The sequence below is a fragment of the Tribolium castaneum genome, chromosome 7 (genome assembly GCF_031307605.1).
Source record: "Tribolium castaneum strain GA2 chromosome 7, icTriCast1.1, whole genome shotgun sequence".
Classification (NCBI taxonomy): Eukaryota; Metazoa; Arthropoda; class Insecta; order Coleoptera; family Tenebrionidae; genus Tribolium; species Tribolium castaneum.
In genome coordinates this window covers 1,155,979-1,166,509 of record NC_087400.1, presented here as the reverse complement: position 1 = coordinate 1,166,509, position 10,531 = coordinate 1,155,979, and the positions used below count along the sequence as shown (strand labels likewise).

At 32.9% G+C, this 10,531-nt stretch overlaps 2 protein-coding genes across 2 annotated transcripts; both read left to right on the top strand.

Moving 5' to 3' along the window:
- LOC659565 (cathepsin L precursor) lies at window positions 1-6,173 on the top strand. Its single transcript, XM_965858.4, has 4 exons — window positions 1-317; window positions 386-733; window positions 4,375-4,615; window positions 5,814-6,173. The coding sequence occupies exons 1-4, from the start codon at window positions 207-209 to the stop codon at window positions 6,143-6,145; spliced, it is 1,032 nt and encodes a 343-aa protein (XP_970951.1). The 5' UTR covers window positions 1-206; the 3' UTR covers window positions 6,146-6,173.
- Window positions 6,174-8,814: 2,641 nt separating this feature from the next.
- On the top strand, window positions 8,815-9,953 carry LOC659502 (cathepsin L precursor). Its single transcript, NM_001170843.1, has 3 exons — window positions 8,815-8,907; window positions 8,959-9,297; window positions 9,347-9,953. Exons 1-3 carry the CDS (start codon window positions 8,818-8,820, stop codon window positions 9,902-9,904), a joined length of 987 nt encoding a protein of 328 aa, NP_001164314.1. The 5' UTR covers window positions 8,815-8,817; the 3' UTR covers window positions 9,905-9,953.
- The last annotated feature ends 578 nt before the right edge of the window (window positions 9,954-10,531 follow it).

Below are 10,531 nucleotides of genomic sequence, written 5' to 3'. Positions count from 1 at the left end.
TGCCTCACGCTGCCAGCGGCTCTTTACAAACAAGCCCACCTTCCACAATTTCAATGAAGACAAAAAAATTGACGCGATTCAAATTTTCCTCCAGTACCACAGCGAACCTCCTCACGACCACTTCTAAGTCTTCACTTCCAACCAACAAGTGTTAATTTATGCAATAAATCCAAATTAACAAATTGAGCAACAAAATTCACATTGAAATGAAAACTGGCCTGGTGTTTGTTGCAACAGTGGTGGCATTTGCCAAATCCCAGCTATCCATAGGTGTCACCCTGGAGAACCTTCTCCAAGAGGAATGGATGGCCTTCAAGGTAAAACAATTGCACCAAATCCATCGCCCACTTTCATTGACTTTCTCTCTAATTAAGCGTTCTTGCAGCTGACGTACAATAAGTCGTACGCCTCGCCCGAGGAGGAAAATTTCAGGCGCGAGATTTTCATCGAAAATCGCCACAAAATCGCGCGCTTCAACCAGGAGTATGGGCGCGGGCAGTGGTCTTTCGTCCAGCAGCTGAATAATTTTGCCGATATGCTGCATCACGAATTCCACAGGACGCTCAACGGTTTTAATAGGACGTTGAGTGCAAGGGTTGGAATACCACAGTCGAGCACTTTTATACCGAGTGCCAATGTGATTTTTCCCGATTATGTGGATTGGCGCGAAGTTGGTGCCGTTACGCCGGTGAAAAACCAAGGTTCTTGTGCCGGATGCTGGGCCTTCAGTGCGGTAAGGAGACTATTAATGGGGCATTAAATTTATAACAGCGAAATGTTAACGGCTATTTATGGATTTAAGAGATTGGTATAATGACTAGAAGATGTCAAGGAAATGATTTTCAGTTATTCAGATTTGATGACCCAGATGCATCGTTAGAAATAAAAAAATCAAACGAAGGTTTGATATAATCAAGTTAGCCTAGTAGAGTAAATTTTCTAATTACGTTTTTTTAATTAAAAAAAAACACAGTGAATAACTAACATAAAAATTAAGACAAAAACCCTTTAGTGGGTTTTCAAAAATTGCAATGAAAATTTTTAAATTTCGTCTTTCGAAATTCTTTTGAACAAAAAACCCTTCAAATCTAATGCTTCTTTCGTTGAAGTTGAAAATACTTATCATAAATAATGACGAAAATTCGTCAAACAAAATAATAAAAAAACTTTTTGCATAAAAATGTAGTATCCTCTGGACTGCTGTTTCTGTTCACATAACTGGCAAAAATTATCTTTTAAGACTTCTGACCAATTAGTTTTTTTTAATTAATGTTGTTAACTAAATTAAATGAATTTTACAAATTTCGATTACTTTGATATTATTTCGACCAAAAAGTTACAATTTATTCCGTTTTCATAAAAAATATCGACGTTATTACTCAAAATACTAAAAGCAAGTTGAAAACTGTGTATTTTAAAAAGGAAATTACCAAAAGCAAGATATTTTCCATTATTATTCCAAGTTTTTTAAATGAAGCACCTTTACTTTTACATTTTTCGATCTAAGTTCAAGGAGAGTCCGCTAAAAGTATTTTTTACTGTATTTTAAAAATTAATAATCATATAGAAATTATGAATAAAATTTAAAAAACGAAATAACAATTAATCAAAATTTTCGCTACTTATTTTTTTATTTTTTTATCTTTGGTTGTTAGCGATTTTTTTTGCGTAATTTTTGCACAAAACAACATTTAAACGTAGTTTTCAATGATTTAATGAATAATAATAATTTTTTATTACGAGAGAGGTAAAAAAGATTAGGCTAAAGAATAGCTAGAAAAGAAGAGTTCGAAAAAAAATTTTTACAAAATTAAAGATCTAAAGAAAAGCTAGAATACATATAGGAATGAAGTTAAAAGAAAAATAGAAAAATTTGAGAAGAGCTAGAAGAAAACTAGAAAAAAAACTAGAAAAAAGAAATGGTAGAGAAAGGAGAAAGATAATAAAAATCTAAAAAAAGAAAAGCTAGATAATACAAAAGAACTAAAGAATGGCTAGACGAGAGCTTGAGAAAGAGTCTGGAAAAAAGCGAGAGAAGAACTAGAGAGTTAGAGAAGAACTAGAAAATAGCTAGAAAAGAAGAGTTCGAAAAAAAATATTACAAAAGAAAAGATCCAAAGAAGAGCTAGAAAACATATAGGGACTAGAAAAAACTTGAGAAAAGCTAGAAGAAAACTAGAAAAAAAACTAGAAAAAATAAATAGTAAAGAAAGGGGAAAGACAGGAAGAATAAAAAAGAAAAGCTAAATAATAGAGAAGAACTAAAGAATAGCTAGAACAGGGCTTGAAAAAGAGTCTCGAAAAAAGCGAGAGGAGAGTTAGTCAGAGAAGAACTAGAAAATAGCTAGAAAAGAAGAGTTCGAAAAAAATGTTACAAAAGAAAAAATCAAAAGAAAAGCTAAAAAACATATAGGGATGAGGTTAAAAAAAATAGAAAAATTTGAGAAGAGCTAGAAGAAAACTAGGAAAAAAAAACTAGGAAAAAGAAATGGTAGAGAAAGGGGAAAGATAATAAGAATCTAAAAAAAGAAAAGCTAGATAATACAAAAGAACTAAAGAAAAGCTAGACGAGAGCTTGAGAAAGAGTCTGGAAAAAAGCGAGAAGAGAACTAGAGAGTCAGTGAAGAACTAGAAAAGAACTAGAAAATAGCCAGAAAAGAAGAGTTCGAAAAAAAATGTTACAAAAGAAAAGATCCAAAGAAAAGATAGAAAACATATAGGGATGAGGTTAAAAGAAAACAAGAAAAAACTTGAGAAAAGCTAGAAGAAAACTAGAAAAAATAAATAGTAGAGAAAGGGGAAAGACAGGAAGAATAAAAAAGAAAAGCTAAATAATAGAGAAGAACTAAAGAATAGCTAGAACAGGGCTTGAAAAAGAGCCTCGAAAAAAGCGAGAGAAGAGTTAGTCAGAGAAGAACTAGAAAATAGCTAGAAAAGAAGAGTTCGAAAAAAATGTTACAAAAGAAAAAATCAAAAGAAAAGCTAAAAAACATATAGGAATGAGGTTAAAAGAAAAATAGAAAAATTTGAGAAGAGCTAGAAGAAAACTAGGAAAAAAAACTAGAAAAAAGAAATGGTAGAGAAAGGGGAAAGATAATAAAAATCTAAAAAAAGAAAAGCTAGATAATACAAAAGAACTAAAGAATAGCTAGACGAGAGCTTGAGAAAGAGTCTGGAAAAAAGCGTGAGAAGAACTAGAGAGTCAGAGAAGAACTAGAAAATAGCCAGAAAAGAAGAGTTCGAAAAAAATGTTACAAAAGAAAAGATCGAAAAACAAGCTAAAAAACATATAGGGATGAGGTTAAAAAAACTTAGAAAAAACCTGAAAAGAGCTAGAAGAAAACTAGGAAAAAAACTAGAAATAGGAGATAGAAAGAATAAAAAAAGAAAAGCCAAATAATAGAGAAGAACTAAAGAACACCTAAAAGAGAGCATGAAAAAGAGTCTGGAAAAAAGCGAGAGTAGAGTTAGTCAGAAAAAAACTAGAAGACAAGAGCTAAATAACTAAATAATTAATTAGTATTAAATCAATTTCAATTGAAAAAATTCACATAAAAACACAAAAATATAAAATATTTCAAAAAAAACACTGAATTCTGCATAATTGTTGGCTTTTAGAGATAAATTAAAATTTATTCTTAGCAGACGCAACCTGTATAGTAAATCAATTATTCAATACAGTTATTTTTTTTATTTTAGAACATTTATAATAGACTTAATTTTTTCCTATTTTTTTAAACCAGTCATTTCTTTTTAATAAATTATTAAAGTTGGTTCCGAGTTTTTGACCAAAAAAATCGTCATTGTCGAAGGGCACTTAAAAAATTTAATTTTCTCGAAAACTACAAGAAATAGTTTAGAAAAAAAAACACTTGGCTCCATCCTTTTGTCTATGTATGTCAAGCCCTCAAATTAATTATAATTAACAATAATTATTTAAAAATTATTGCAATGAAATGCTTTTTAAAGACATAATTATCTTGAATTAAGTTACGTAGTACTAAACAAATATCACTTCAACATTTCCTGAAGAAAATCCAATTAAACTAAAACAATACGAAATCGCTGACATTTCTCACAATGATAGAAACATAATACATACTCACTATCATTAATCTTCATTACTATTTGGTAGAGAAAAGACAAATCAACAGTAATGTTTGTTGTAAATTAAACCACAGTAAACAAAACCGAGAAGAAAAAAAAATTTCGAGAACTTATTAATAATTAATAAATCACTTGATTTGCAATTGTTCTAAAAGGAAAAGTCACTCTTTTTCGGTGAGAAAACAAGGAACGGGCAAAAAATGTGACATTTCCATTTTGAGTTCAAAAAAAATCAAACAATTAAAGTTTACACATAAATAATTCCAGGCGGGAGCTTTGGAAGGTCACAATTTCCGAAAAACGGGCAGATTAGTGGAACTAAGTCCCCAAAACCTTATTGACTGTAGCACAAATTACGGCAATGATGGATGTTCTGGAGGACTGATGAATCCAGCATACGAATACGTCCGAACAAATCCTGGAATTGACACTGAAGATTCGTATCCTTATGAAGCTCGAAACGGGCCTTGCAGATTTCGTCCCGAGACAGTTGGTGCTTATTGTACAGGTAAAAAATTGTTTGTACCTTTTTTGTGACTTTCTGCACGTTTTTGACCGAAAATAGACATAATTTCTCAAAAAATCACCAAATTTGTGTATTTTCTAGTCAAAAATAGTGGACGTGCACAAAGCCTACTGGATTCGCATTGGCCATGATTTTATTAACAATGTTTTTCGGGACTTTACTAAACAAACTCAGTTAACTATAATTTTTTAGAGATAAATTAAATATTTTCGTTTATTTTTTTATAATTTAAGAAGTAAGTCATCTAAGGATTCAACGCTAAAGTTTGAAGTTATGTTTCACCTTTACGTTCATCTCTTTTTCTCTCAAAACAAAAGTATTTTCCCTTTATTATAATGTGCTCTTACGTTTACAATTTGGCGCCTTTACGTACTTTTACCTTTTGCCGCATTATTTTCTTATTTCTGTCAGTTTTATGCTCCGCTTTACTTTTAAACGTCTATGTGTTCTCTCCATCTCTTATTTTTGCTTACGTGTTGTTTCCTTACCTTTTCTACACTTTTTTTCATAGAAAAATTGTTGCTCTGATCCGGGTTCGAACCCCGACCTCCCGCGTCGTAAGTGGCGCTTATACCACTGGGCCATCAAGGCCCTAGCTAGTGACCGTCTTTTGCAGATATTTTAACACAAACTTTTTAAATAAATCAACTTTACAATCTATATAATTGCAATAATTCACCTAAAACGCAAATATATTCAGTTCAAAAGTCGGCAAATTAGCTCGAGAAAACATTTTCTTCCACTTTTTTTCAATTGAATTCTCTAATTTTTCACCAGATTTCATCAAAAGATACCGGGCGTACAAGTTGATTCTACAATTTTAAAACTGTTTTTACCTTTTTTGTGACTTTCAGCACGTTTTTGACCGAAAATAGACATAATTTCTCCAAAAATCACCAAATTTGTGTATTTTCTAGTCAAAAATAGTAGACGTGCGCAAAGCCTACTGGATTCGCAGTGGCCATGATTTTATGTTTTTCGGGACTTTTTACGTCTATTTGTTCTCTCAATCTTTTATTTTTGTTCACGTGTTGTTTCCTTACCTTTTCTACACTTTTTTCACACAAAGTGATCGAAAATATTCTTTCGCAAGTTTGGAGTATTTATGTAAACATTTACACACACACTTTCAATAGGTCAAAATCTAAGGTCAGCCTAATCGTTTGTTGCCCCCACGTAGGTTACGTAGACATCGCAGAAGGGGATGAACAAGGCCTTGAAGCAGCGATTGCAACTTTGGGGCCTGTTTCAGCGGCGATGGACGCCGGTCGACAGTCCTTTCAGTTTTATTCAGATGGTATCTATTACGACCCACAGTGTGGTAACAGACCGGACGATGTCAACCATGCGGTGTTGGTGGTGGGATATGGGACGGAACCCAATGGGCAAAAATACTGGTTGGTTAAAAACTCGTATGGGCCACAGTGGGGCATCGGGGGCTATGTCAAGCTGGCCAAAGATGCGAACAACCACTGCGGGATAGCCATACAAGCTAGTTATCCTCTTGTATAGAATAATTTAATAAAATATCTAGTTAAAACTATTTTGTTTTATTGGATGTTGTTTTCGTACTTAATTGGCGATTTCCTTGAAGTGAGTGCCACTTGGCTATTTCTAGCTTGAAGGTTGCCTTATTTTATCTATTTATTTACTAATAACCACTTTTATCACAAGTGTTCTGTTTGGTGGAATCAAAGCTAGAGGAATGGCAAAATTAACTGTCAAAGTGATGATTTATTAATCCAACACGTAACAATTGTTTGTTTTAATGAATCTGTATCTCTATCAGTTGAAAGTGAGAAATCATTCTGATAATAAGTTTTGAGATAAATACCGTACGAAAATGGGTTAATTAACTGCTAATAATAACTTTATTTCTTTATTTTTCCGATTTTTTTAAACCAAAAATATACTGAACTAAAAGTATTACAACACTTCAATTATTTTTTTTCGGTTGATATTATGTTAAACCTTCAGAAAAAACATCAAGATGTCTATGCAAGAAAAAAATTTTCTATTATAACTTATAACAGAAGTGAGGAATCTAGGAAACACAGACCAACACATATTTTAAAAAAATCTTAATATGAAAATAAAATATAGAGACATACTGATCACCGCTGCTTTCGCAGAAAACAAAACCATTACATTTTTGCGATTAATAATCATATGTGTATTTTACAAACTGTGATTAAAAAAGAACAACAAATAAATATATCAATCAAAAATGATATCTTAAGTGGCCTAATGAGTTTTTAAAACAAATCTCAAAATTTTATCGACTTCATGACTGGCAAAAAAACTTATCTTTCAAACACTTACGAATAGACATCAAGATCAAAAGCAAAACTTCTGAAAAAAAAATGTAGCAATATTAAATTTATGATTTCGTACGGATATATAAAACTAAGGATTTGAAACGTCGTACAAATAAAACGTCCCCGTTCTTGATAGTTCCGTTAATGTCGCCAGAGGCAAAGTTGTTCCATGACCGTCTGTTTTCGGAGCAATAAATTATAAAAATTGTTGTAATTAAATAACGGTTAGCACAAGGCGAATAAAAAAATACAGGCAGATAGAGCATCAAATTCTCAATAATTGGAGATAAAAATAGTGCAAAAATTATATCTTAAACTATATTTAAAAAAATTTCAAAGTTTTACCAATTTGCACTCTGCCCCATATTTTTCAAAACGCTGCGAATACGGTTACAGATACAAGAAAAATGTTCAGAGGAAAGTTGTAGAGAATTAAATTTCCTTTAAAAAAGTCCGTAAGACCATGTCCCTATCTTCAACCATTTAGGCCCCAAAGTCGTTCAAAGACGCTCAAGCGATGGATTTGCTTCATTTTGCCGGTGGTCAAGTATTGGAAAATGAATTTATACCTAAACCGTTGGAGATAGACATATCGTGTCGCGGACTTTTTTGTAAAAAATTTAATTCTCTAAACCTCGTTTTTTGTATCTTCAACCGTATTCGCTGCGTTTGCAAAAAGAACGCAATAATTCTAAGCGATAATTTTTTGGGCACCGTTGCCTATTTATTAAAACGCTGCGAATACGGTTGAAGATACAAAAAAGTAAAAGGAACGACGTTGTAGAGAATTAAATTTGCTACAAAAAAGTCCGCGACACTATATTTCCATCTTCAACGGTTTGGGTATAAATTCACTTTCCCATACGTGACCACCGACAAAATGGTGGAAATTCGTCGCTTGAGCATCTTTGAACGTCTCCAAAGCCTAAACCGTTGAAGATAAAGATATGGTCTCGCTGACTTTTTTAAAGCAAATTTAATTCTCTACAACTTTCTTCTGAACATTTTTCTTGTATCTTTAACCGTATTCGCAACGTTTTGAAAAATACGGGACGAAGCGCAAATTTTAAATTTTAAATAATTTTTTCTCATGTTTCTCATAAAAATTTTAGTCCTCAGTTTTTCTCAGTTTGTTGAGAATGCAAAGCTTAACATTTTTGCATATTTTTCCAACTAATTAGTGAACTGGTTGAATTTCAATTAATTTCAGACCTTAACAAGAAAAAAAAATGGAATAATTTCTTAGCAATTCTCAACTTTTTTATCTTCCCAGCAACTGGAATTGTTTTTATACAGATACAATTTAAAAGAATTAAAGTACAAAAAACTAGATTTGAAAAAATAAAAAGATATTTTAAAAAATCTATACGTGCTTACAGTCGAACTTTTGATGACGTCACTTATCAATTTTTGAGGCAACACTTCAGTTTTAAAGATAAAGAAAACGTCCCTTTCAATTCAAATGCGATTATCTATTTCTATTTATTTATAATTATTTATTATCATTTATGTGCTTGTTTATGAATTTTCGTTTATCTGGAAAAATACACTCAAGTAAAAAAAAAATTGTTTACTGTTTTAATGCCATCAATATTTAGCTTAAAACAGAAAAACTGTAAAAAAATACAGTAAAGCCTGGATTATTTTATATTAAATTTTAAAGACAAGTAAAAAACTGGGCCTGGTAGGTTTTTTCTCAAAAACCAAAAAATGTAAGATAACACATGTTTTGAAACAAAAATAAACTGTATCACACAATGCCGATCAAAAATTAGATAACCTATCGCCTTTCGAAAAAATCAAAAATCTCAGCTATATATAAGCCACATTTCCACCACTGAACACAAACCAAAATCTTGGCTAATCATGAAAACATTCATCGTTCTTGCTTTGGCCGTTGTTGCCACCTTGGCAGTACCCCAATCTCCAGTCCACGCCAAATGGGCCGAATTCAAAGTAAGTCTAAACAAAAGTGCGAAAAATACGAAACTAATTGTTTTCCCACAGTTGACCCACAAAAAACAATACAGCTCCCCAATTGAAGAACTCAAACGTATGGCAATCTTCCAAGACAATTTGGTCAAAATCGAAGAACACAATGCCAAATTCGCCAAAGGCGAAGTCACCTACTCCAAAGCCGTCAACCAATTCGCCGACATGACCGCTGACGAATTCATGGCTTACGTCAACCGTGGTCTTGCCACCAAACCAAAAAAGAACGAAAAACTTCGTCTTCCGTTCGTCCAATCCGACAAACCGGCAGCTGCCGAAGTCGATTGGAGAAACTCTGCTGTGAGCGAAGTCAAAAACCAGGGACAATGTGGTTCCTGCTGGAGTTTCAGTACTGTGAGTATTCCTATTTAATTGTTTCAACTCCTGAGGGTTTTTTCAATAGACTGGAGCTGTTGAAGGCCAACTTGCCATCTCAGGCAGAGGCTTGACCTCCCTCAGTGAGCAAAACTTGGTCGATTGTTCCTCAGCATACGGAAACGCTGGATGCAACGGTGGATGGATGGACAGCGCCTTTGACTACATCCATGACAATGGTATCATGTCCGAGTCCGCCTATCCCTACACTGCCTCGGAAGGTTCATGCAGATTTAACCCCTCTGAGTCCGTTACAAGTCTACAAGGTTACTACGATCTCCCCTCTGGGGATGAAAATGCCCTCAAGAGTGCCGTTGCTAACAATGGACCAATCGCTGTGGCCCTTGATGCTACAGACGAACTCCAATTCTACTCTGGAGGTGTTTTGTACGACACCACCTGCAGTGCCCAAGCTTTGAACCACGGTGTCTTGGTTGTTGGATACGGATCTGAAGGTGGACAGGACTACTGGATCGTCAAGAACTCCTGGGGAAGCGGATGGGGAGAACAAGGATACTGGAGACAAGCTCGTAACCGCAACAATAACTGTGGTATTGCCACTGCTGCCTCGTATCCAGCTTTGTAAATTTTATTATGATTGTAAAACACAAAAAAATAAACTAAAATTCACATTACCAATTGGTTTTTTTTCGCCAAAAAAATTTTTTTTTTTAAAATAAATAGAAAAGAAGATCGCTAAATGAAAAACACAAAGAATAAAAAATGAAGAATTACGAAACCATCTACGATAAAAGAAAAGAAACAAAAAAATATTTGAAATGAGAAAGTGAATTGAGTGCAATCTATTAAAAAAAAAATTACTACGAAAAAGCTATGCTCAATCAACAAAATACAACATAAAAAAAACACAAGACACAAATGCAAAAATAAAATATTTATAAACATTTTATCTAAGCCTTCAATTTATACCAAGTTTACTTGAAAAAAACAAACAACAAATAATTCTGGGTCAAAGACTATTTAATACAACCCAGAAAATAACGAAGAGAAAAAGAAAAGATCTAGAGAATAACAAGTCGTCATTATTTATTTTTTATCAAACAATATCAATTTGTTAACAAAAAAACATAGTAAGGAAAGATCTCTAATTTATACCATTCCCATTCAATTGATATACCGAAGAAGCCAAAACAGCTATAAAATTAAAGAACACAAAGAATAAACAGTTGAAGAATTACGAAACCATCGACTA